The sequence below is a fragment of the Anser anser genome, assembly GCF_964211835.1.
Source record: "Anser anser genome assembly, chromosome: 2".
NCBI lineage: Eukaryota > Metazoa > Chordata > Aves > Anseriformes > Anatidae > Anser > Anser anser.
In genome coordinates, this window is record NC_139721.1 from 7,514,690 (window position 1) to 7,542,233 (window position 27,544).

Genomic DNA, 27,544 nt, shown 5'->3' on the forward strand with positions numbered 1-27,544 from the left:
TTCCTTGAACACCCCCAGGGACGGTGACTCCACCACCTCCCTGGGCAACCCGTCCCAACGCCTGACTGCTCTTTCTGAGAAGAAATGCCTCCTCATGTCCAACCTGAACCTCCCCTGCTGCAACTTGAGGCCATTCCCTCATGGAAATACCTGTCATCAGGCTCCTTTCAAGAATAATAAAAAAAAAATAATAAAGAAATAACTTACTATCTGAATAAAAACTTTGGAGCTGAGTGAAAAAAATTGTGTGATTCACCATAGCTAACACATGATGAAGTATGGCTAAGGCGTGTGTAACTTTTGAGGCACATTCCCGTAAAAAATAAATTTACAAAACACAGCACAGTCGTAAACAGTATGTGAAACACCCATAAGAACTAGTGTTTATTTACAGATCCTTTAACATTGTGGAATTTTTTGGTTAAACTTGTACAAATACGTTCCAGTATACGTGAGGCAGTATTATCAGCCACTGGGTTTCCAGTTTTGTCACGCGTGTTCTTATAAACTATGATTTTTTTTTTTTCCATCGTTTTTAAACTAAATGGACGTAAATGTAACATACAGAAGCTTTTGAGGTGATCTAAGGGGAGCCGGGAGCCCTCGCTCCGCCTGAGGGGAGGGCGCCGCGCGCGCCCCGCCCAACGGTCGCCCCTCAGCCGTTGGGCGGAGCGCGCGCGCCCCCCTCCTCCCCCCCCTCGGGCCCCGCCCTCTCCCCCTCCCCGCCCCCCGTCGCTGCGGAAGAAGCCGCCGTGTCGGGCGCCGCAGATTCGCCATAACCCGCCGCTTGGCTAGCCTTACCCCCCCCCTCTTCCCCCCCCCCCGCCGCCCCAAATCCATCAAAATAATTTTATTTATTTTTTTAAAGGAGGAAGGGCCGCGCGGCTCGGAGCGGTTTTTTTTTTTTTTTTTTTTAAAAAAATTTGGGCTCTTCCCTTTCCCGACGAGGCCGCGCCGTTGGGGTTTCGGTCAGCTGCCCCCCTCCCCGCTCCTCCCGCCGCCGCCCCCAGCCCCTTTCCCCGCCCGGTGATGGAGGCTGCGGCTGCAGGTGAGCGGGGCCGGGGCCGGGCCGGGGCCGGGCCGGGCGGGGGAGCGCGCACGGGGCCGCTGACAGGCGCCGAGCGCTGAGGGAAGGGGGGAGGAAAATAGTCCCGGCGCGCGTACCCCTCCGCGTGAGAAAGTAGTCCCCCGAGGAAGGCGGGCAGCCGCCGCCCCCTGCCCACCCTTATCAGCCATCGCGCTGCCGCTGAGGGCGACGGGGGGCCGGGGCTGCTCGAAAAGGGTCGGGGAGCAGCGGGGTGCAGCGCGGGGCAGTGGGGCGGCGGAAGGATTACGCGCTCGCCGAGGTGATGCGGCTCTGAGGGAGCCGCTGGGGGAAGGGGCGGCTGAGGCACGGCGGGTCCTGAAGCGGACCTGAGCTGCTCTCGGCTGTCCTCGGCCGCTCGCCGGAGCTGTTGTGTCCCCAGTATTCAGCGGGGTGTGATAGTTAACGCTGAGTTCTGGCACTGCTCTGTCACCTTCGTGTGTTGGTTAGGGTTTTGTGGGGATTTACGTGCGGAGTCATAGAATCGCTACGGTTGGAAACGACCTCCGAGATCATCTGGTCCAACCACCCCCCTGCCACCAACATCACCCATAAACCATGTCCCTAAAAAAGGAATTAACACAGACGTGACAGCCAACATAATACTGTGTATGTGCTGTCTGCGTTTCACAACCCTGTGTTTGTTGTACGGGTTTGTGAGGTGATGTTGCAATGCTTTAATGCCGGTTAATTGCCCTGTAGACTGACATCTAGCTTTCAGCTGTCATTCCTGGAGATGAATTTTTAATTGATATTTAGAATCCCAGATTATTTCTGGCTCTCCTGGGCAGTGTTCATAGACAATACAGCTCAGAATTTTATGCCAGAGAGGGAACAGGAGAATAACTTGAATCTAAACAGCGGAATACCCAACAAGTGTTGTGTTGCCTGAGTACTATTTTGTAAAAGCATTCCAGGACCACTTTATATTCTCTCAGGAAGAGCAGTCAGGCACTGGGACGGGTTGCCCAGGGAGGTGGTGGAGTCACCGTCCCTGGGGGTGTTCAAGGGAAGGTTGGATGTGGTGCTTAGGGACAGGGTTTAGTGGGTGACATTGGTGGTAGGGGGATGGTTGGACCAGATGATCTTGGAGGCCTTTTCCAACCTTAATTATTCTATGATTCTGTGATTTAGATGGGAAACTAATTCTCTTACTACTACTAATAATAATTCCTCATTTATTCAAGTACATTTGTCTTAATAAAATGAGCACTGTGAGAGGAGTTGAACCCAGAAGTGCTGTGAGGGGCCGGTGCCCGATAGATGCTGCACCCAAAGGGAGCGTTTCCTTTGGGTGTGCTTCCAGAAGCCAGGTTCAGAGCATCTCAGCCAGATCATCCTGAAGGTGATGGCTGAGTGCATCCTCTGTGCTCATTCTCTGAGGGCTTCCAAATGTTTTGGGTATTACAGTGCTATAACCTAGTGTATTTTTGTGGGGACTCCTGCAGTGTTGCATTTCACCACATGAGGGCGATCTTAGAACGTTAAAAAAGACGGTGTTTATGGACATGTATCTTTTTAAATGATGGAAAAACTACTTTGTTTATATGTTTGATATATTGATTATTCTGAACTGCTGCGGATAAGCTTCTTTATTTTATTATGTTTTCATACAGAGCCATTTGTGGAGAAGACTTGTTGCCTTTGGTAGTGGTCTAAACTTGTTAATAGAAGATCCCTTTTAATCCAGTCCTGAATTTATACTCTAGGCAACATAAGTGTGTGTAGGGGGTGTCTTCTTTTGAAGAACTTTACAAATTCTTCTGGAAAAAGTTACAGAAAGCTAGTGTGTGTAAAAACTAATAAAAAAATATCATACACATATATCTGCCTTCACTGATTAAACATCAGTAATTTTAAAGTCTTTTTTTTTTTTTTGACAAATTTAGTAATGCAGAGGTGAAATACAATGCTTTGGGGTATTGTGAGAATGGAAGGATGTGCTTCAGACAGAGGAGAGGAGTAAGAGCTTTGTGCCTTTTCCCTGTTGGGGCAGCTTCACAACGAGGCACGAGGCAGGTTCTGCTTTCTGGTGGTATCTTGGACAGCTCTGAAGCAAGGCGATGTAATTTGTGATACCCAGTCTGCTCGTAACTCAAGTTAACTGCCCGAAGTTGGCGCATCTGTCAAAAAGCAGTACTGCGGCCTGTTACTCCCTCCTTTCTCTACCTGTTCATTGGAGATGACAATGTCAAACCACTGTGTCAAATAATTCCAAGGCTTTGTCTACTACATTGCTATCCCTACAGATGTGCGCCCACCTTAGAGCCCCAGAAGTGCCTCCCCTTGTTTGTTCTTTTCTTCTTCCAACACAGCAGTGGGGGCAGATGCGCTAACGTGAGCAGACAGCGGGGTCCTGGAGTCCCTTAGCTCAGAAAAGTCCTTCAAGATCCCCGTGTCCAACAGCAGCCTGGCCTACTGCAGCCCTTCAGTAAGCCCTGTCCCTTAGTGCCGCCAGGTGTCAGAGGTTTCATCTCCTCCTTCATAACTCTCTGCCTTTCCCTATCCTCCGGTCCCTCCTTCCCAGCTAGGAGGATTCTGATTTATTCACCTGCAGCTCCTACCGAACTGTGCTGTGTTGTTGGCTGTACTTACGTTTATACCATTAAAAGAACTTTTTTTCCCCCTTCTTTTAGATTTTCAAGTTAAAGCATCCCGAGTTCTAAGCTGAAAATGGACCTCTGCAGCAATAAGCTGTGGTGTTTGGTTTGCTTTGTTGGTCTGTGGTTTAGGACCATCTCGTTGTAGGGCTGTGTATTGTGCCTCTTAGGTTTTTGTTTTAGAGTAGTGCACTTCTTACCTTGATTTTGAGGCTGTCTTTAAACTGTTTGCCATTGTCAAGGGAGCTTTCATGGAAACCTCTCCAAGCCCTTATGGAGTGAAAGTAAATTGAAAAGCTTATTTTGCTAGGGACTTACCTCCTCTGAAGGCTCCTTTCATACACAGATTACTTTGGGCTTTCAGGCAGGTCTGTTATTGGTGAGGTGTTTAAAAAAAAAAAAAAAAAAGCTGCATTCTGCTTTCTTATTTCTCACGTTGCTAAAATAATCCTCATTGACCTGCTTTACTGTGGTTTTATTTCTTAATTTGTCACCATTTACAGTCTGTTTGTTTTCCTCATTTCTTTTCCGAGAATGTTTTCTTCTAAAGCTTCTTCACTGCTATGTGCTATGCTAGGCGATACATATATATTTTTTTCTTGGCCTTTCTAAAAGCTTTGATAATTAGTATCAAGTTCAGTGCTTTTAAATAATCTTCATGGTGATTTAGCTCTTTTTGGAGCCCTTTTTGTGGTTTGCTTTTGTTCTCTTAAAGATGCTTTTAATCTTTATATGGTTCACGTGGTCATATTGTTGAAGTTAAATGTTTGGCTTTTTATCACTCCTGTCCAGGATTTCTGAGTCCTTCTTTAACTGTGGTTGCAGGCCCAAGGAGGGTTACACATCCCAAACCTTTTCTCCTCTTGCGTGCTTGCTGGGCGAAGCAGCCGTTCACGGTGTCTAAATATTTAATCTTGGTCTCCTGTCCTGACCTGGCATTTGCAAAAGGATAATTGAAACCTAACGGGTGTTGTTTCTCCTCTCTGTAACTTCTCCTGTCTCCTTCGGTGTGCCAGGGCCATTCCTGCTGTCGTGGTCAGGCTGTTGCTGATGTGGTCCTGCCGCTGCTGTTCTGCACAGTGCCGGAGTTTCCACCTGCAGAGATTGCGTTCCTCGTTGAAATGGCCTGTTAGCTGGGGCTAGTGCTATGCCTCAGCTAACAGAGGGCACTGCTTCACAACCAGCTACTTTCCTACTTTCTTTTCTCTTCAATTTTTATTTGCAGGCTGTGGTATCCCACCGGTGTTAGAAGAATATTTATCAGAAACCCGTTTGGATGTGTATCTGTCAACATCCTCATTTACAGCTCAGCGTTCTGGTTTTGACACTTTACTAAGTGTAGCGTGTTACTGCTGCAGCATGTGGATTTCTTTTTTCCTTTCTTAAAGCAACTACAAAGAAATGGAAGACAAAAACAACAGTTTGTCTCGACTCTGTGCTCTCGTTTCACGTTAAAGTCTTTTTTCTGTGTTATCCTTAATTTGAAAATCGACTTTACCACTTCAAGGCGAGTCTCTTTGATCTTCGTGGCCTGTTGCGCTTGCTTCGGTCTTCAATTCCAAAACTTTTCCGTAATAAGTTTTGGGTTGGATGACGCCCGTTGCTTCTCCGTGTTCTTTCCTCAGCTTGTAATGCTCCTGTAGGCAGAGATGAAGCTGTCAGCCCAGCTCACAGCACTCATGTTCCAGGGGGTTAATAGCACCCCTGTAACTGCTGCTTTTTTTCCACAGCTTTTGCTTTTTCTGTCCTTGCTATATTTGTATTTTTTTTTTAAGGCAGTTTATATATTAACCAAATATATTCACACACTTCAGTGTGATTTATTCTTATACTGTATACCTCTCTAACATCTGAGAGCCTCTAGAGACATAGTTTGCCTTGGAAAGCGAACTTCTGGTTGTCTTAGGAAAAGGTGACGAATGCACATGATTACATTTACCTTAAAATCAATACAAATTAGTATGATCTCAGTGTGCTTTAGTTGTTTACAGGAATGTCTCGTATAGCTACGGTTCTATAACTTTCTCTCTTGCATCAAAATGAAAAATGTTTGTGGTGTGTAATAATTAATTAAATTATTCCCACCTTAGCAAGCAGCTAGAAGTGAAAACAGACACGGCCAGGTGTCCTTTTCCTCAGAAGCCGTGCTGTGCTGCAGGTTTCGTCCTCCACGGTCGTCCTGCACTGGCAAATTGCACAAAACCAGTTGCTAACACGAGTTGGGGTTCAGGTGAAGGGAAACCTTAAACTAAAAATAAAGAGAAAACCTAAAACCGCTGTCTTCTCTCTGGCCTGCTGCTTTTGGTGCAGTTGTTTTGTTAGTTGTGGACCTGAGTGCACTTAGCCATTTTAGAGGGGTTCTGGGGGATGCTACTGTGCCGCTGCTCCCAAACAATAACAGGCAGTGGGATCGCAGAAGCACAGAATTGTAGGGGTTGGAAGGGACCTCAAGATATGATCGGGTCCAACCCCCCTGCCAAAGCAGGTTCCCTAGAGCAGGCTGCCCAGGTAGGCATCCAGACGGGCCTTGAATATCTCCAGAGAAGGAGACTCCACAACCTCCCTGCGACGTTTTGGGATGTTTTATACAGGTTTTATTTTTTTTAAACGCTTCGTGAGGATCATGCTTTTCATTTGCAGATATGCTATAACCCCCACCCCCCCAATGGTTCTTGGTGAATCATAATTTAGAAAACAGCAGGAAACAAGTATTGATTTTTTTAATTCGATCAGATGAAGAGAAATAAAATTAGTCTATACTACTGTCTTTATTAAAATGATAACTGAAATATTGTAAGGTGGAGGAAGAGGTCTAGGGAATAAACCGATGGCTAAATTATAGCTTTTTGGAGCCAAAGCATATGGAATCAAAACTTGCATTCATTTAGACATCTTTTTTTTTTTTTTGAGATAGAAAAATGCAGCTGAGGGTTACTTCCATTTTTACAGGAATTATGAAATAGCGCTGATTACCTGAAGGTATTAAGAACATGTAATCATGCATTTCAGAGTATTTTAGAAAATTGTTTTCTTTTCAAACAGATTAAAGTAGATTTTAATTAAAACACAAAAAAGTGTCCTTTCTGTGAAGCAATAAAAACATATTACTCTCTAATATGGTTTTCAAAATTTCATATATTTGAAATATCATTGAAAACGGAAAAAGCGTGACATGCACAGAGTAATAAGATCTGATGCCCAGGAAAAAATACTGTCAATATATTTGGCATTAGCAAAGGCATCAGAATTGAGTGCACTGGCTGTGCCAATTCCTTTATGTGCGGTTCAAGCAACTTTTTATACTGAGGAATAATTCCGCCTGTGTTAAGCACAAGTTACTGTCTTTTTACAAGTTGCTCTCACGTTAACTGTTATCTCAGTATTTGAATACTTCTCCCTAAAGAAGCTACCAAGGAAAAGGATTGTTTATTTTTCTGGGACATTATGATACCTTACGTACTCAGCGTTTGTATAGGAAGAGATCTTTAATAAAAACGATAGTTTTACGGGAAGAATTGCGCCCCCCTTCTGATACGATAGGCAGTATTGTTTTTATTGCATTTGGAACTTAAGCAGAAACCCTTACGTTTTCTCAGTAATTGTCACGTTGGTGTGCAATTACAATGTTTTGTGTCATAAATCTAACTCTATTGCGTAAAGACAGCTTGCGGTTAATACTGCCGTGACTGAATGCTTGCAGGTTTCAGGGTGGAACATAGCCCAGGACAGGGAGAAGTGGCAAGATAGTGACCAGGTCAGGTACTGAAGTAACATGAGTATCTTTTATAAGCTCGTTTGTATCCCCAGGTAGTGCTGTGCTTTGCCAGTAGATGAAGCTACAATTTGCTTATTGTAACGTTTATGTTAGCTCCTTGTAGACACCCATCAGCTGTTAGATATCAGGAGTTTTTCTTTTATACTAATAATCGGCTTAGAAATATTTTGAAGTTAGTGCTGGTTTTAGGCAGTTGGTTATCTCTCACTACACTCTAGTGCCAAGATATATTTGGGTGGGAACTGATTTCCCTTCGTCCACAAGTGCAGCTGGTTTTGTAAGCGTGGGTTTGGAGATTTGAGGGTAGCACGCAATGTGAGGAAGTGAAACTTGTTGGAGGAAAATCAGAAACAACGCTGCTGTTGTCGGGGGCTGTTAGGAGCAGCTGCTGCTGGTAGCAGCCTTGCGGTTCCAGGGGCTTTCTCACCCGGTGCACAAAGACTACGGGGTTCACTCAGGTGGGCTGGACAGTGAGGTTACACGGAGGGGCTCTTGGGAAAGGATTTAATGAGACGTAGGACAGACAGCAGTGATCAGGCCAGGGCCTGGTCCGACAAGCATGCTGCCTGGTGAGAGTTTTCACACAACAGGTCCCTTTTATGCCGTTTTCCGTTCCTCCCCCTCCATGTAAACGTTCCTTCATCCATTTCGTATTGTCCCGCAGACCCTCCTCAAATATCCCAAGTCTTCCCGCTCCTCCTTTCCCTTTTCTTACCAGTTCCAAAGTCCTGGTGGCCTTCTCCACAGCTGTGCCTGCGCTTTCTTGGTGGCCCATCATTTAGTAGCTGGAGTATTTTGGTCCTTGGCATCGACTGTGTTGTGCGTTGGCTGCCAGGTTTGTGTCTGTGTTCCTGTTCATCATCTCTCCCATTAACTTACTGACCTTCACACTGACAATGTCCCCGATCAGATAACCTTAATGAAGCCAACTCTCACTTCCCACGTGTCCTTAAAACTGAAAAAAGAATGAGATCTTTTTTAAAGAAATTGATGTTTCTTGGCTCACTATGTCCTGTTTCCTTGCTGATGCGCAACAGAAGGACTTTCATATAGTTGCTTCTAAAAGGTTTTAAGTAGAGAACCTTTAAAAAAAATAAATAACTCACCTAGTAATTGATTTTGCCACAAGTCCTACATGCTATGACATGACTTATCCCAGAGTTGGAAAAGGTGAGTGGCAAAGAGGAAGCAGCATTTTGGACCTGCCTGTTGGGTGATACGACCGAGCATCTTAAATATAAGTTGTTGGGTTTTTTTTGTCCAGAAAATTCTTGGTCAAATTTCTTATTCCTCGGGCCACTAGCTATCAAGTGAACTTTTATTTTTATTTTTGTATTTATCTATGAAGTTCTAGTTCCTTTTAGCTGTTTCAGAACACTACTATGGAAGTTTTTAAATATTGTCTGTATTAAAAGTGTGCTGAGAGTTTTGGATACATTAGAATGATTTTTGGCATACAAATACAGATGGCAAATCTCCCTTTTGTTTACTTTCTTTGTGTTCATTGTGAAAACAAATATTAAAAACAAACAAAAAACCACCACCAACAACAAATAAACCTCCAGACTGTGTTTTGTGCTAAAGGAAAGTTTGTGACTCGTTAAAATTAACTCTTTAGTTATTGTCATATAATGATCAAAAGCATATATGGCAATAAAATAACATATTTGCATAAATCATTCTATTTTCAGTAATTCTTCTAATATTACTGCTTTAAAGAAAAAGAGGACAGACTCTCTCATACTTTGGGAAGGGGACTGGGAACAGGGGAGCCTAGTCTGCAGCTCCCTATTTGTCTTCAGTAATCCGTGTGTAATCTCCCTTCTCTGTCTACATGCTCGGTATAACATATTTTTTTTTTTGTCTATTTAAGAAGTACCTTGAGATCTTCAGAAGAATGGGGGAAAAAAAAAAAAAAAAGGCTTCATTTACATTATAGCTTAATTTGCCACTTTTCCATGTAAGAAGAAAGTCACTGGTAATATTTATTTCAAGATACATTTAGCAGGGTTTACCTGGGCAAAGTGAAGATAATGAATTAATACGAGGCGAGCTCACTAACTGGAATGCTCCAAATTGGTTTTGGCTGAAATTCCTGTTGTTTGTTTACCTGCACGCTTGATTACTGTTCCTTTCATTCTCTGCATATTTAATTGCTGTCTAATTAATTGCTCTGTTGATTTCCCACATAATTAATTATCCACTACTTAATCATTGATTCCCTGCATAGTTAATTGACTTATTGCTTATTTGATTTTTACACTTAATTGCCTATAATTCATTGCTCTATTATTGCTATACCACCTAATTAGCAAACAGTTAATCAATTATCATTTGCTTATTCCTTATCTAGTGGTTTAGGCCCATGATCAGCACAGTTTATCCTCTGGATTCTGACCTCCTTTTCCAGTTATTCTTCCTAAAATCATTTCTTTCCTCCATTTTGTTTCAATCTCACTTCTAAGTAGAGCGCATGCATCTCCTTTATTCTGATGTGCTCTGTGCCACCTGGGCTGTTCTCTTCTGGTCTTCAGCTTTATTCCTGTTCGATTGTTTCCCATTTTTCTTATTACTTGGTGTTAATCCCACAAATTTCTTAGGAAAGCCTTAAGCTGAGGTTTGTATAATCAGGCACTTGAAAAAAACAGACTTTTGGGCATTCTTCTGGTTTTCAGCCCCTCTCCAGGTCCTCGCCGGGAGGAACAAGAAGTAAAATGGTTTATGAGCGCTGAGCACAACTGTTGAAGGAGGAGACAGGAGACACAAAGCAGTGAGCATGAACTTGCAGAGAAAGCAGCTGGAAGGTCAGGAAGCAGAAACAGTGGCAAAGTAAGCCTCAAAACAGAAGTGTCCGCTGCATCGTGGGATTTCAGCGTTCAGTCGTGGTTAAACTTTTGTGATAGATGCTCATAGGTCTTGTAGTGGGAACATTAAACACGTATTTAGACAGAAGAATCGTCATCCACTGGGTTAATAACAGGCATCATTCTTTTTTTAATAAAAGAATACTGCTAAATAACCAGAGCAGAAATGATTCAAAGGAACATTTCCATTATAAACTTAATGCAACCAAAATAAAAATGTGTGTGTGCTCGAGACAGCAGAATGCCTGACAAGGAACCCTACCAAGCTCAAAAGACCATGCTGAGTATATTATAAGTTTTACATAGCTGTGTGTCTCTGTAGGATACAGCATATTCTGTACGGCAGGAATAGTGTTTGGGCTGCTTTTCAGAGCTATTTTAAGAGATGAAGGCATACTCTGCCTTTTATTTTTGAAGTAGTTGTATTATTTCTAAGGATTAGTTTGCTTTTGTTACAGTTTCATTGCAAACAGCTGTAAATGAGAGCCAGCGCTGCTATTCTGAACGTTCAAAAGTTTTTTCGGGAGTGGGGTGAACCATACAATTAGTGTGTCACAGAGGGAGGGGAAGAACATCAAATAGGGGGTTTGGGATTGTTTTGGGACTAGGTTCCAAAGTACAGCTTCTTTGTTCTCTTTCACCCCAGATTCATCCCAAAGCTCACAGAAAATCACATTGTTTCCGTACTTATCTGGCTAACCTGTGGATTAGTTTGTACCTTAAATAGTATTGGCTGTTCTGGTTTGATTTCAGTGAGGATATGTCCCTAGTTTTCCTTAGGGGGACAGAGGGAGAGGAGGAATTGAAACTGATGTCTGGGCCAGGGGTTTATATACAGAGCTGAGGAGCTAGCGTGCTGTTAAAATTGATTCCTGGCTGTTACTAGGTTTTACTGGAAATAGAAGGGAGCGGGGACTGTTGAAAAATCAAAACATTACAGTGAATGACGGTGTGGTGGTTTTACTCAGGTGGGTGGCCGAGCTCCACCACAACCGCTCTCTCTCCCTCCTCAAAGAGGAATGGGGAGAAAATACGATGAAAAGGGCTCAAGGTTTGAGATAAGGACGAGGAGATCGCCCAGTAATTATCGTGATGGGCAAAACAGACTCAGCGTAGGGAGATAGTGAGATTTATTGCCTATTACTAGCAAGCTAGAGAAGCGAGAAACGAAGGAAAGAAACCAAAAGCACCTTCCCCCTCCATCCGCCCTCTTCCCCCCGAGTGGTGCAGCGGAACGGAGGAATGTGGGTTATGGTCAGTCTATAGCGCTGCTTCTCCGCCGCTCCTTCTCAGTCACTCTCGTCCCCTGTGCTGTGGGGTCCCTCCCACGGGATGCAGTCCTTGCTGAACTGATCCAGCGTGGACTGCCCACAGGCAGCAGCTCTTCAACAACTGCTCCAGATACGGCTCCGTCCCACGGGGTCCATCCCTCAGGAGGAAACTGCTCCAACCTGGGTCCCCCACGGGCGGCAGCTCCTGCCAGGTCACCTGCTCCTGCGTGGGCTCCTCTCCACGGGCTGCGGCTCCAGCCTGGAATCTGCTCCGGCAGGGGTCTTCCACACGCCACAGCCTCCGTCGGTGCAGGTCCACCTGCTCCACCGTGGTCTCCTCCACGGGCTGCAGGGTGGAACCCTGCTCCACCGTGGTACTCCATGGGCTGCAGGGGGACAGCCTGCTTCACCACGGTCCTCACCACAGGCCACAGGGCACTTCTGCTCCAGCACCTGGAGCACCTCTCCCCCTCCTTCTTCACTGACCTTGGCGCCTGCAAGGCTGTTCCTCACTCCTCTCACTCTCCCAGCTGCTGTGTGTGGCGCAGCGGTTTTTTTTCCCCTGTCTTAAATGTGCTCTCACAGAGGCGCAAAACAACATCGCTTATTGGCTCGGCTCTGGTCAGCAGTGGGGCCCTTACCTAACACGGGGCAGCTTCTAGATCCTTCTCACAGAAGCCACCCCTATGGCCCCCTGCTACCAAAACCTTGCCACGTAAACCCACTACAGACGGCAGTCTTAGAAAGCAGACAAAGTATCCCAAATTAACTCTGCCAAAAATTTGTGAGCTTTTTTTCTTTTTTAGTTGAAGTTTTCTGAATTATTAACTTGATAGTAACCCTTCTTTATTATTTACTCTCATGTGTCTATGTGTTCACATCATACCTCTACTACTTTGGAACTGAACTTAAAAAAAAAAAAAAGATTTTGTCTAAAAAATTCTCTAAAATATCAGTTTAAAGCATTGACCAAGAAATATTTTAACGTAGTTCTTCGTTGGCTGCTCCTTCAAGAACAGCAAGGTCCAGGACCATGTGTTAGACGTGCAGCCCAGAGTCTCCATCACAGAACTGCCTTGTAAAGGATAAAATGTTCAGTGTTTGTACCAACAGGATGCACTCCAACACTGGGCAATGTCTTTATCTTATATAATTTTCTGTTTATTAGATGTTTAAAAAAGTGAAAAATCGTAACATTGTCTGAGGCTGAAAGGGCAAAAACTGGCTTCGTCCGTCCTGCTTCCTTGTTGCCAAGATTTGAGTCAGGTGAAGTTTTTTGCCCTATGAAGATCTGGGTAGAAGTCTAACTGTTTCTTCAATTCTGTTTGTGATTTATTGTGAATGCTTTCATTTAATGATGTAATATTCTTTGTTTTAGCTATTCTTGATGATCTCATCAATGTGTACAAATACCTGAGGTGTGGGAGACAGAGGGATTTGGCCAACCTCTTTTCAGTGGTTTGTGGGGATAGGACAAGGGGTAATGGCCACAAGATGGAGCACGGGAAGTTCCGCACCAACATGCGAAAGAATTTCTTCATGGTGAGGGTGACGGAGCACTGGGACAGGCTGCCCAGGGAGGTTGTGAAGTCTCCTCCAGAGATATTCAAGGCCCGTCTGGACGCCTTCCCTGGGCAGCCTGCTCTAGGGAACCTGCTTTGGCAGGGGGGTTGGACTTGATGATCTCTGGAGGTCCCTTCCAACCCCTACAATTCTGTGATTCTGTGATACTCACTGCCTGTTATCTAGTGGTAGTATGAATAAATGACTAAAATTTGGAAATATTAACTTCTCTTTTAAAATCTGTTTTTCAGGGATCAGTTCCATCTTCATGTGTAAGCTTTGTAACTTATTTTCACCGAATCAGTCAGAACTATTGTCTCACGTCTCTGAGAAGCACACAGAAGAAGGGACTAACGTCGATGACATCGTTATTCCGCTCCAGCCTCTAACAGCACCAACTAACATAAACAGAAATGGAGAAGGTACTTAGATAAATTGAATGATGTGTCATTTGCTAATAGTAATTTCGTTTTTTTAATGAAACCCGTGGCGTGGTGGGTTTTCATTGTGTGTGGAATGATTTACATTGCTTATTTCTGTGATGGTCGCTGTACGTTGCCAGCCTAAATTTCAGTCAGTGCAGATTAGATCAGGGGATGGACGTGGATAAACTCAGCATGTGAGAGGGGATGATTACAGTGCTCCATTAATTTTAAATGTCAAGTGTAGCAAAGGCTGCTTCCTACAGCTTTAATTTGAAGCCCTAACAAGAGTGGGAAGAGTGTTGTTAGTGCTAGACGGTTAAGTTTTCTTAGGCAAGCAGCCAGGGCACCGTGGGCTGGGGAGGTCTGGAGGTTTCGTGCTTTGAGTAATTTAACTCCTTGCTTGTTGGGTTTTAGATAATATTAATTAGTTCTAGTCCCAAAAGGCAGTGGCATGATTCATAATTTACAATTGTGCTTTGGTGTTGGCACTAGTAAAGAAATTAAAAAAAAAATCTGGTAGTCAAAGGTTGAGTTAGTTATGCAGAATGATTTTCCTCTGCAGCAGCAGCAGTTACATTTGTGACCGTGTTTAGCTGATTATAATTGCAATCCCTTGTAACGGTAGCAATGGGTTCAAAATAATTCAGACTTTCTAATTATATCTTCTTTTAGACCCTTACTGAACAATGGGTTTATATAGTTGGCAAACCTCTTATTTCAACATGCCTACAAGGATTTCCAAAGTACCTAATAATTATGGTTGCTGGATCTTAAAAATGTGTGTTTATAAGTAACAAAGCAAAACAAACAAAAAAACAACCAAAAAAAACCCTACACTCTTAATATCATACTTGAAAACGTATTTTATCATTAATGTATGTGTGTGATATTTCTTCCTTTACTTACCAAGAAAAATTCAGTAGTTCTATTGACTTTATCAACATAAGAAGATATTTCTAATAATAGTCATATAGTATTAAGCTATAGTTGTTATCTCCTCAGATCGTTGTTGAGAAAAAAATTGTACCAGATCATCATTTCACACAGTGCCTAAAATTAATGGCACATTAGAAGAAGATGAATAAATTTTAGATCTGCATCCAATTTTAAAATGCTATTCTCATTTTATTTTAATTGTAAAGAATGAGTATTTCAGGCGTATGGAATACGTCTTTCTTTCTTAAATTTTTGTTTCCTCTTAGCACTTCACTCTGAGCATTGTGATAATGGTACCTTGAAACATATTCGTATTCCTTTAAGTAAAAAGGCTCTTCTGTAGCGTGCTTGTTGCATTTGGGGTAGGGACTATCTGCACTATATTATATGTCATTAAACAAGCATTGTATTTATCAGACTAGTATGTAATTATGGTTATGATCTGAAGGAGCAGAAATTAGACTTATCCAGCTTTAAAGAGAATAACTTCATAAATCAAATTATGCAAAAAAAATCATATTAAGTTACCTTTTTTATTGTTGTTGGTGAATGCATCTGACGTGATCACGTGGTGCCACCTTTTTCAGATCATGTAGCCCTATTCTTTGACATCTGCTCTTAGTAGGAATGTCAAGGTGAATTACTTTCACGTCATTTCAGCGTACAGAAATGCAATAATATATTTTTTTATTCTTATCGCACATTGATTGGAGAAAGAGCATAATGTGTTCTGAAGTCGTATTGAATTTTTCCTATGTTCTGCTTAAAAAATTAGGAGACTTCACAGCTGAATGTAGCAATTTGAAATTTCCCCCTCATGTTATGGAATCAGCAGCACATAAAAGTTGAAGGTTTTAATACCCATTTTTTCCTTACTGGACTCCTCTGTACTTCTTTGTAGCATTTCAGTCTTGTCAGTAAAAGGAGAAGTGATTGATGAATGACAGCCTGGAAATTACAACTTCCTTTTGGTACTTGTTGGCTGATAGATGAACATATTTTTGTCCTTTGAAATCATAGTTTCTCTTCCAAGTACAGGTAAATGGTGTAGTTCCTCCAGAATTAGTATGGATGAGTGAATGTTGTTAATGGAGCTCGTTCTGCCTGAATACTAAATTAATGATTTTATAAGTACTGTGAAAAAGTAAAACGCTGGGCAAGTAATAAGTGCTTATTACTCTAAAGTTATTTTATTAGCAATACTCTCTGCTGAATTTTAGTTAGTCACGCCACTTCCCCGTAATAATTAAGGCATGATATATTTAGCCTTGATTCGTCCTGACCATTTGGATTTGATTGGGTGACGTTAGAATTGTGCAACCAGGGGTACCAGGCAGATGTTGCTGTTGTACAGGTTATGAATTGGTCACGTCTTGTCTGGTGCTGGAGCATGGCATCTTCGTTTGGGAAAGGACAGCTGTCTCCTGGTTTACGATGGTAATGCTTTGAGGAACGGCATGGATGGTCCTAACTGCCTCTGTGATATTATTCTGTGAAGGATGTTTTAGGCCGTATCCACACTATGGGTTACGTGCTCCCTGCAGCGCAATCTTCAGGCCTGGTTAACTGACTGTAAGACCTGGAAGGAAGTTACAGTCTGCCTATGGTAATTTTCCCAGAGATTTTTAACTCATTAGAGGTCACTTAAAAATGCAGCAGATGCATCAGCCTTCTCACGGCTTGAGGACGGGCTGTAGCGAGAGCAGGCTGAACGGCTTCGGGGCTAAGAGCCTAGGTGCCGTGATGTGCACACGTAACGATAACTGCATAAGGAAGCTGCAGACGAAATTTATTTGTGTATTTTTGTCTGATGCCTTCTGCAGCAGATTCTGAATGCAGCCACGTACTGTTGGAATTGTTTACATAAAAGAAGATAAGCTTTTTGTTTTTTTAGCAGATGAGGATGGGATCATGTTGCATAACGCATCTAGCCGGTAGCATTCGGTCAGGATGTTTATGCAAACACCTTCACAAGCATTTTGTGACTTCTGGCAAACTTTTTGTTTGAATCGTGCTACAGCTCCCTGTTTTTTGGAGAAAAAGAGCGATTTGATAGGGATCTGTTATGTCTCCTACTCTTCCAGAGTCATAGATATTTGCCTTTTAACATAGTTTAGTGACAGTTGTTTTCTACATCTTTAACGTTAATTACCCATGCAATTGAGTTAAACCTGAGGGCTAGAAAACCAGAGAAAAATCTATTATATGTTTATAATATATAGTCTTATCTATTTGTTGCATCTCCCTGTGCATAACAAACTAACTTTCGAAGATCCTGCCTTGTAAGGGTGTTGTCCTTTAGTGAACCAGTTTTGGCTAAATTTGGTTTTGATGCGAGCTACACAACCCCTTCACTGAGGATCATTAAACCCAACAAAACCCACAGTCCTGGAGTGCTGCCGTCTTCTTCACTCTAACCTACAAAGAGTTAAAAACTGTGTGTGTGTGTGTGTGTGTGTATTTGCTTAGTTAAACTTCAAGGGAATAATTGCATTTAATTCTGCTGTATAATAACACGAAGGCCTCATAAATAGAAATGTTGCATGCTACTCTGAACATTTCTGAGATGGTTGATTATTAAATGGACTGATTTGGGGAAGCTTATGTGAATAATTCCTGTGGAGGAACAGTGCAGGAGTAGACTTACATAGTTGTGTTGTTGTGTTTTTTTTTTTTTTTCCTGTTCTCTTCGTAAATTGCCTTTTTTAATGCCTTTGAGTACATCAATACATAGCATAGCACAGAATGTCTTCCTAGAATATTGCCATTGTGCATCCAATGCCAGTTAACATAAAGGTTACTTTCAGTGAACCCGTGATGGGTGTAAAAATCCCTACGAACCACAAAGATGTTCTTGGGGGGAACGAGATTTCACTTGTTAAATCTTTTTAATGACCAATTAAAAGCTTGAGCTTCCCACTAACCATCTTTGAAATGAGTGCTTTTTATATATTTATTTATTTTATTATTTTTTTAGGCTGGTACTTTCCTTTAGCAAGGGGTGACGTTTATGATTGGCTTGTTTCTGTGCGAACAGATGAATACAGTGTTCAATTACTGTACGTTGTTAATCTTAGGTGGCTTTTTGAACTGTGGTTAGTACAATGAATGGATAGCTGGTGGCAAGCTGGGTACAGAGAGACAGCTGGCATTTATAGTCCTGTGCATCATTCAACATTGAATTCTGGCATTGTTAAAATAGCTTGAGGTATGTTTGGCTCTAGAAAGAGGGGAGAAAAAAAGCAAGGAATTTTGGTAATACATCAGTAGTCCACGAGGCCTCCTGTTCCAGTGTGTATTGCTTCCAAGCACTTACTGCCAAGCCTTTTAAAACATCTGAGAACTGCTGGTAATTCTTCTGCTGGTAGGCTCATTTACAGACAGATGTAAATTTACACATTCTTTGTATTGGTTGCACCATTAGGAATCTTACTGGTAAGAACTACAATTTGGTAGCCCACAGAAAAGGACCTACCACCGACCTGCTAAAGGAGCAGTTCTCACATTTCCACTTGTATGCAGGATTTTGTTTCCATTGGTGTCTTAACGTGAAAGTGCTGTTCCGTTTTTCATTAGGTTTACATTAAAACCAGTCAGTGAGCGGTGAACCTCTTCTACCTGATTCTGTTCAGTTTCTTTTCGGAAAATATTTTGTATACTCTGGTAGAGTTTGGAACGCAAAGGAATGAAAACAGCGTCGTACACAGAGAATGTGGTGGTTGTATCCAGTCTACAAATCCTAAGACTTAATTGCTTTATGGTACCTTGAACAGCATCTGTCTTCCCGATACCATGCTTGATGCACGGGCACTCCGACCTTCTTACAGGCTGACATTGATATGTTGTTTGTTCTAATTGCGTATTAATTTCTTTAACTCAAGGCACCAAGTACTGTTTGCTGCAGTTGATGGATGTCAAAATAACGTGAATGGTAGTGAAGTTTTGAGAGCCCTGAAATCACCTTTCTCTTTTGGGCTGATAACTCACCAAACTACTTTCACTGGAGTGCAGTAGCACAGAAATTCAGAACACTGCTCCTGAATAATTGCAAAAAGATTTGTGAAAGAGTTAATTTATTAATTTTTTCCCATTCACCACAAGGCTTTTAGTGTTCATATGACATGGTTAAGTAGACAGGCGCTGTGCTCTATCACTGCTATAACAAGACAAAATGCTTTCTTGTTCACTTGATACCAGTTACATGATTATCTCGAAACTACGGTCTCTGTATGTGGGCTTTTGTTTGTCTGGGATACATAAGGGAAGTGATTCACGGATTCTGAAGCGATGCTGCCACCACCTCCTGTTCTCTTGCCTTAAGATTCGTTGAGGTCTTTTATTTTTCCTTATGTTTTAAGTCAAACAATTTAATCTTCCCTTAAAGCAAACTTCAAGGGACCTCAAAAGATGTGACTACCATAAGCTGAAATATGCAAGAGTACTTTTTTTTTTTTTTTTCTTCCCAGAGCATCAAAAACAGAGTGGTTGGCTAAATTTTAGTATTTTCCCTTTGCTTTTCTCTCATACTACAAATACGATGGCTGACAGGCACTTCATACCTGTTCTATTTCACTTTTCACATTTTAATGCATATTATACGATGTGTTTTTTTGTTGTTTTTGTTTTTGCGATTCTATGACTATATCAAGAGTTTTTGCCCTTTTCTTTTGATTTTCAAAGCTTAAATTCACTGCACACAACTGAGGGTTCTTAAACTGGAATTTAGTCACCCTGGGGTCCAGAATGATCCGGGCCTTACACAATCTGCACAGCATTCTGGAGAGTATTTTCTGTGTTCATTCAATACAGGAGGCAAATCGTGACTAGTTTCAGAGCGTAGGTGTCTAACATTGGATAGAATGCATGCCAGAAGCCTAGCTCTGTCCTGTTTCTCCATACACCATCAGGTGTATGTAATTTTTCTCTCTGAGCTCTGCAGAAGCAGATCTGTTATTTCACCAGACGGCTGCTCAGACTCAAAAAGATACTTTAAAAGCGAGCATGCTTTGCTCTCGGTGAACTGAGTTTATTGCAGAAGAGCAGGTTCAAACTAAAATGTGTACAAAACAGGTAATTCTTCAAGTAGTTCAGTGTAAAGAACAAAAACCAACCAAACCAAACCAAAACCAAAACCATAGAACACCTGAGATTTGCAAGAAAGTTAGAGACTGATACTTTTCATTGTATCCCCTATTAGATGGGAGGAACTGACAGCTAGGATGATGTCTCTTAAAAGTACCTGGTCACCATCTGGAAAATTCGGCCCCCTCTGAGTTTCTGCTTTTGTCAACTAAAACTTTTCTGACTGGCTTAGTCAATCCTGAACAGTTTCATCTGTGAGAGGCTGATAGCAAGGTTGCTTTTGAAGTAACTAGAGTAAGGATGAGAGAGATCACCAGCAAGAGATACGGGTGTGAAGCTAGAAAGTGCTGGGAATAAGAAATCGTGGGAATTACAGAATCTTAGAAACATGAATGGTTTGGGTTGGAAGGGACCTTCAAGATCCCCTAGTTCCAGCCCTGCTGCCACCTCCCACTAGATCAAGTTGCTCAAAGCCCCATCCAACCGGGCCTTGAATTATTAAGAGTGTAATTGCTCAAATTATTACAAGGACAATGAGGTTCTGGTTTTAAAAGACAAACTGCTTTTTTTCTGAACGTATCTAAAGTGCTTAAGCAATTTCTTTGAAAAATCATTTTAATTTAAATGAGATTTTTTTTTTGGTGGAGTGTCAGAACACAGCAGAGCAACTCTGTAGAATTTGCGTGCTGATACAATTAGGCAGTAATCTAAAAGAATACTTGCAGTGTAATTTCTGTAAAATTGTAGCACTGATATCTGTCGATCTCAATAACACACGTTATTGCTTTGGTTATTGCTTTGTGGCTAGCAGAAATGCCAACAAATGTCATTGTTTAAAAATAAGGCTGTGTGAAGCTAACATTTTTTTAAGCTTTAGGCTCTGAAATTGTATTTAATATTCCTAGCTTTCAAAGATCTGATGGATATTAGCTAATTACCAGAGTAACCCTGTGAAATTTCATTATAGCTTCTTTTTAACTTTAGCTTTCTGTTTCTAGAGCTCCTTTCAGTGAAGAGGAAAAGGGGCAGGCCAAAAGGGTCTACTAAGAAGTTCTGTGCAGACGAAGATGTGGCAGACAGTAACTCTGCTCCAAGTGAAGAAACTCAGCCGGGGACAGAAGAAGGACCAGAACCGGCTGAAGTCTCACCAGGCAGCTTGGAATGTAGGAAATGCAATCGGAAGTTCTCTAACACCCGACAGCTGAGGAAGCATATCTGCATTATTGTGCTCAATGAAGGAGAAGAAGAAGGAGATGGAGGTAAGAAAATATGCAATAAAAAGTTGCAAAGTGAACCAGCGTGTTTCTGTCATGTAGCTTGATTGGTAACAACTTGTAAGCCCTAGTGTTAATTTTCAATGGAAAGGAATCGTCTGTTTCTTTTAACAGAAAAACCTTGTTGAAGCACAACTGAGAATATAATTAGACAAGATTATTTTAATTCTTTTTTGGAAAGGTCAAAAGGTTTATTGCACTACGTTTATTGCATTATAGTTGTCTTAAACTCACAGAATCACAGAAGAGTGATTTTCACAGAATCACAGAATCGTCTAGGTTGGAAGAGACCTCCAAGGTCACCGAGTCCAGCCTCTGACCTAACACTAACAAGTTCTCCACTAAACCGTATCACTAAGGGCTACATCTAAACGTCTTTTAAAGACCTCCAGGGATGGTGACTCAACCACTTCCCTGGGCAGCCTATTCCAATGCCTAACAACCCTTTCAGTAAAGAAGTTTTTCCTAACATCCAACCTAAACCTCCCCTGGCGCAACTTTAGCCCATTCCCCCTCGTCCTGTCACCAGGCACGTAGGAGAACAGACCAACCCCCACCTCGCTACAGCCTCCTTTAAGGTACCTATAGAGAGCGATAAGGTCGCCCCTGAGCCTCCTCTTCTCCAGGCTGAACAAGCCCAGCTCCCTCAGCCGCTCCTCGTAAGACTTGTTCTCCAGACCCCTCACCAGCTTGGTTGCCCTTCCCTGGACTCTCTCGAGCACCTCCATGTCCTTCTGGTAGCGAGGGGCCCAAAACCGAACACAGCACTCGAGGTGCGGCCTCACCAGAGCTGAGTACAGGGCGACAGTCACGTCCCTAGACCCACTGAACTCACTGAAATGCTTATTTTAGATAAGAAACTTCAGTTTCTCAGAGGATTACACTTTTCAAATGAGAAGTGATAGGGGCCACAAAGGCGAGTATCATCCATCGGTGAAGAAGGATGATTCCTTGGAGATGTTTCTGTCATGCACCCTGGGAAACCTGAATTCAGTTCTCTTCTTTTGATAGATCCAAAAAATGCCTTCCAGGGTGGCTTGTTTTACTGTATGAAAAATAATGCAAAACTCACATTTCTATTTCACCAAAATTAATATGGATTATTGTCTTTGAATTACGAGAATTCTGTTATCTTTAAGATGGGTTTAAATATACTCAACCTCTCAAAAGTTTTAAAAAGAAAAGGGTGAAAATTCATTTAATTTTGCTCTAAGGTGAATATCACATGAATACAAAACAATACAGTAGCCCAAGTTATCTAAACTTATATGAGCTTTGTGTTTATGTTAAAATGAGTTTTTTTTTCCTTTAGCTGTAGTTGCATAGCATGTTATCTTGTTGGTTCTACTTACAGACAAAATTTGCCATCGATTTTTCTCCAGTTTTCTATTACTGTTTTGTGTCCACTCTATCATTATGGTGCACAACTAGTCCGAGCCCATTTTGCTTCCAGTGTGTTGTAGAATTTAACTTCTGCGGCTAACAATAAAATGGGCTTAGAATATGTTGACAGAGCGCACAAACTCTTGCTTCCATAAATTACCTGATTTTTTTTTTTCTTCTACTGTCATCATTGGTTGGATTTTTCAGCTACACGTAGAGACATTCACTCCAGCAGTCTCATCTCGGGCATCCCAAGTGTCAGTGCCCTTTGTTGTTTGTCTGTGTTAGGTACGATGTTAGCATTTGCCTTATTTTGTCAGTGTTGCCTTTTCTAAGTGTCTTTTTAAAATACAATCTGAAATCAGACTATAAGCTCAAATTAGCTGTTCTTTACCTGTTCGCTCATTAGAGCTGCTAAATCTTATCTAGATCCGTTACGCTACAAAACCCACTGCCAGATTTTTCAAAGTAAATGGCTCAGTCTTTTCCTTTCAAAAAGAAAACCACCTCAATTTTATGTGAATGGAACATTTTTTATTTACTTTCTGGCAAAAGCAAAACAATCAAGAAAAATGTCATTCTTGCAGAGCGAATAATGAGGGTTTTCAGTTGTTGGCGATTAGTGCAGCTACAATGTCTCCAGCCCAAAGCTTCGTACTTTGGTGGCTAACTGTAATGCTACTGGGGGCTGGTTTTTATCCTGAAGGGGTAATTGTTTCTTGGATTACACCTGGGAAATTCAGTCTTCAGCCATCTACTGATAACTGACCCATCGGAGGGAAACTTCTTATCTCTGGTTTTGCCACGTGAACTGCTTTGGCAAAACTTTCCAGTTTCTGCATGTGTCGATAAAAGTAGCATGCATGTTGTTGTTATCCTTTAAGGAAATGCGATCACATCGAGTAGCTCAAAACTTTTTGATGCGTGTACAAGACCAATATGGCCTACACCGAGGAGTTGGTCATAGCTTTGTGCTTTACCAGCTCAGAAAATACGTTCTTCAAACTTGGGCTTTTGGAGTTGTATTACTATCAGACTCGATTTTCATTACAAAGAAAGTTTCGAGGATGATGGGTGAAACTTCTAAAAGTGAACAAAGAAGCCTAAAACTAAAAAGGCGAGCAAATCATGTAATTGTAAATGCCTTTTTTATCTGTTCATGTTATTTCATGGGGACCTGTTCATACTTCAAAACGCTTTGCACAAGTTTGCCAAGATCCTAAGTTGTTGACAGAGCCTGTGAGCTGGAGGTTTCACCCATATCTGTCACAGTGAAAGCTGCTGTGCTCGTTAATTTATCTAAGTGGGTTACAAAGCTGTCTGGTTTTCTGCTTGTCAGTATGTTCTGTGTTAATGAGTTTGGGAGCGTTATTGCGCTGTTTGTGAAATGGTGCCGCTTTGGATTGTTTCTCAGACCTGATCCTGCTCTATTCCTTGGCTGCCATCTTGCTGTATAATTCTGATAAATGATTATTAACAATTCTCATTAACCTCTTGCATAAGGTTCATAATTTAGAAAGCTTTATGTTCACAATGAGACTATTCTTATTTGGTGTGAGTCTTAAGCAGCAGACTAGATGATGTGGAAATTGCTTATACATCTAGGCAGTCGTGTCATTCCTCTCAGCAGCTCTGCTGTATCTCTTTGGAGATGGAGGACCACAAATACAAGTGGCGTTCAAAAAGCAAGAGCATCCTCGATTTAGGCAGTGGCATAAATGTATTTATTTTGCGTGTGGTTTTTTTTGTGTGTATAACGTTCAAAACATATTTCAGTTCCTTGAATAGATGTGATCGACACCAACATTTTCTGGACTAAAGTGTCTATGAGACAAAAACTTCTTGAAATCGCACACGTTTTGGTGTGTATGAGAGAAGCAGGACTGACACTTCTGATTTGATGACATTTCTCTGTTGCTGGCGTTCTAAGAGCTGGATGAATTTTGCTGAGGCTCTTTGAAGCGTTCAGAATTAAAATATCCTCTCTCATTTCTGACACAGCAGTTGAGAATAGAGGGCTAAAATCATAAGGATCTCTGACAGCAAGCTCTTCCGTAGTTTTTGACCTCTTGCCTAATACGTATGGGTTGTTCTTCCCCATTTTTATTCAGTGTTTAAGCTTTTGCCGTTCCAACTTGAAATTAGTTTTATCAGTTTCTCCACTGCTTCTTGGATTTTTTTTTCTGTTTTCATCTGCTTGCTCATGTTTTTAATTTCTTGCAGAGTTTATCACTGTATGGATATCTGATTAAAAATAAAGTACTGGGTTTGGCTGGGATGGAATTAGTTTTCTTCATACGGTGCAGCATTTTAGATTTGTGACCAAAATAATGCTGATAATACTCTAATGTTTTGGCTATTGCTAAAACAGGCTAAATATTGAGACGGTGTATATTGATATTCTCTGTAATATTCTTCACCGAGGGAAACCTAATCAGCATATTGACCTGAAGGTGAAGTTAAGATATCAGGTTTCCAAATAATAAAATTTGTTGCTTTTTATAGATCCCTAAGGGAGATGTTGAAACACTTATCATAATGGATGTCTAAAATTGCAGTGGATAAACAACTATAAAACGGTATGGAAACAACAGCATGTATTGGGCTGAGAAATGACTGGTGAATGTAATTGGCCTCTGCTGTTGTTTTATTTCTGGGATCAGTGATCCACATGACTTCTGTGAGATCAGTTGCTCACTGAGGTGGTTTTCCCTTTCTTTCAGGAGTCAGCAAGCCTTACTGGTTACTGACATCCTCTGGGCAGCTAACTTACTGCCTTGATGAGTACTGGTTGCCTTCACCTTGTGGTCCCATTCAGTGAAACGGCAAGGAAAAAAGTGTGTTCATTTATTTGCACAGAGTTAAAAATGTCAATTTTTAAAGAAATGCCCCATATACACCCTCAGTAAACGTACGTGTATATACACACACATTTCCTAGAGGACTTCTCTGCCTAAGAGAGTCGCTATGATTCAAGCAGAGCTGTTTGAACGCTTGTTTTGTTTCTGTTGATTAAGCCAAATTGAGGGTTTGGTTAATGGGCTGGCAGGAGGGACTGCCATCCATTCTTTTTGTCCTAAAACAAAACTGGGTGAGTTGAGAATCTACCTGAACAGGGAAAAAATGGAGCTGCCAGAGCTCGTGCCACCAAGATGGGATGGGTTTGAGCGTTTTGGCTGTTGCTGGATTGGGTCGGTTCCCCAGCAGCTGCCTCTACACTCTTGCTTTGAGAGAGAGGCAACAGGTCATTAATTTAACCTGCCTCCCTTCCCCACACTGCAGCACGCATGAATCTCTGGCAGGTACACGAGTGGACATTTGGTGGCTGGGGAATGGGATTTGGGTGGTAGACAGATTGCAGCAGTGGTCAGCCTAGATTGTCTTCTCTGAAATAAACCACCTTCAGCTACGGAAAAGGATTTTTAATCTTGATTAAACAAGTGCCTGATACAGATCAGTTTTGTGTCAAAGCAGAGAGGCTTCCATCAGTTCAAGTTCATTACTTAAAGCAGTTTAGGTCAAACAGCACAACTTTTAGTATTAAATAATTAGCATACTCAAGCAGTTTGAGAATTCCTCTGATTATTACCACCTCTTCATTGTACATCTTTAACACACTTCATAAGTTTTTCTGACCTCTTAAAATTGACTCCAGGTGGTTCTTCTGCTGCTCAGATCTTATTGCAGACAGTCCAGATATTATTTTAGACACTTTCAAGAGCTTCATAGTGAATTAGGAGCCTGTGTAATTCTTAAGAAGTGTCACTTTTAGCCTTAGTTTAAAATACTTTTGCCATCAACTGGATTCTCGTTTACATGACTTCGTTCTGTGAGTAGTGTCAACCCGTGCAGGAGAAACAATTGCATGTGTTCATTTTGAACGGCCAGTTTACTACTTTTTTTTTCTTTTTTTACCTCCTCAAGCTGCTCTCTTGCTGCTATGAAAAACCAGTATGCTTTAGGGGGAAAAATAATAATTTGAATGAAGAGTAGTTTAAAAACAGACCAATTAGGAATGTGTGGCTGTGCCTGCGCAGTGTCGTACATCCAATTATGAAGGCAGCGAGCAGTACTCGCAGTTAAGGGCTCAGCCTGAAGCAGGGGACAGATGAACAGCCGAAGTCGACAGGACTCTGAAGGTACTGGTTTGTTCAGAGTCGACAGGAGGTTTCCTCATCAACGCAGGTACAACCATTCCTTAAACATGTGGGAAGGCGCAGGCACCGTGTTACGTTCCTTGCACGAACACAACTGGCATTTAAAATGCCTGTCGCTAGCTAGGGAAGGTCAGGTTATTAGTCTGTTAAGTGCCAGCTGACAAGGTGCTAAGCTGACTGCTTACCAAGAGAGGCACGGTGAGGCAGTTTGTCTAAATAAATCTGTTTATGGGCAAGCAAAGACGTACCGCTCGGAGGAAGTTTGCTTAGCTATTCTGAGTTGCGTATACTTCATTTGTCCTAAATCGTCTTAAAGTCATCAACAGATGCTCCTTTGTAATACACTAAGAATAGTAACAGGTGAATTGTCCAAGTTGTGAAAGATAAAACACGGTTATTTGACTCTAAACCAATGGGAACAGTCAAGTAAATTTTTTTCAGGAAGACGTCTAGATTACCAAGAGGAAAAAGCATCCTGTATTGTGGCAAGGCACTCTGAGCCCAGTGGTCAAAGCTGAAGCTTATCTTTTTCATTAAAACATGCTTTCCTCTTTTCCTCTCCCTTTGTCCTTTCATAAAAGTCTTTCTAGTTCTTTTGTTGTTGTTGTGTTTTTCTCTGTTTTGTTTTTTGGTGCAAAGAGAGTTCAGGAAGAAAGCAGCTGTCGTTGGGAGGTAAGATGGTTTGGGTTTGGTGATTTGGTGGAGGGTGGTTGTTTTTTGTTTTGTTTTCACAGAACCACAGAATCATCTAGGTTGGAAGAGACCTCCAAGATCACCCAGTCCAACCTCTGTCCTAACACTAACAAGTCCTCCACTAAACCATATCAGTAAGTTCAACATCTAAACGTCTCTTGAAGACCTCCAGGGATGGTGACTCCACCACCTCCCTGGGCAGCCCATTCCAATGCCTAACAACCCTTTCCGTAAAGAAATTCTTCCTTATATCCAACCTAAACCTCCCCTGGCGCAACTTTAGCCCATTCCCCCTTGTCCTGTCACCAGGCACGTGGGAGAACAGACCAACCCCCACCTCTTTACAGCCTCCTTTAAGGTACCTGTAGAGAGCGATGAGGTCGCCCCTGAGCCTCCTCTTCTTTGTTTTCAGGTTATGCACAAATGGTGACATTGTG

General features: G+C 41.9%; 1 protein-coding gene and 1 long non-coding RNA gene across 10 annotated transcripts in view; one reads left to right on the top strand and one right to left on the bottom strand.

Annotated features, from left to right (window-relative positions):
- LOC310894911 overlaps positions 1 to 27,544 on the bottom strand; it is a 391,370-nt gene that overhangs the window by 334,542 nt on the left and 29,284 nt on the right. The gene's annotated exons all lie outside the window — the stretch shown is intronic.
- The window catches only part of ZFAT (zinc finger and AT-hook domain containing), a 91,253-nt gene continuing 64,581 nt past the window's right edge, over positions 873 to 27,544 (top strand). For 3 of the 9 annotated variants that reach the window (XR_014580276.1, XM_083825572.1, XM_083825573.1), the window contains exons 1-3: positions 874 to 1,048; positions 13,409 to 13,579; positions 20,599 to 20,859. Coding sequence is in view for 6 of the 9 variants with exons in the window: in XM_083825572.1 (XP_083681698.1) it covers positions 1,030 to 1,048; positions 13,409 to 13,579; positions 20,599 to 20,859 (451 nt within the window). In the remaining 3 variants the exon portion in view is untranslated. Of the gene's footprint in view, positions 1,049 to 8,353; positions 10,289 to 13,408; positions 13,580 to 20,598; positions 20,860 to 24,778; positions 27,242 to 27,544 lie in introns of those variants that run through there. The other 6 variants (XR_014580275.1, XM_083825575.1, XR_014580277.1 and 3 more) reach the window with 5 other exon arrangements.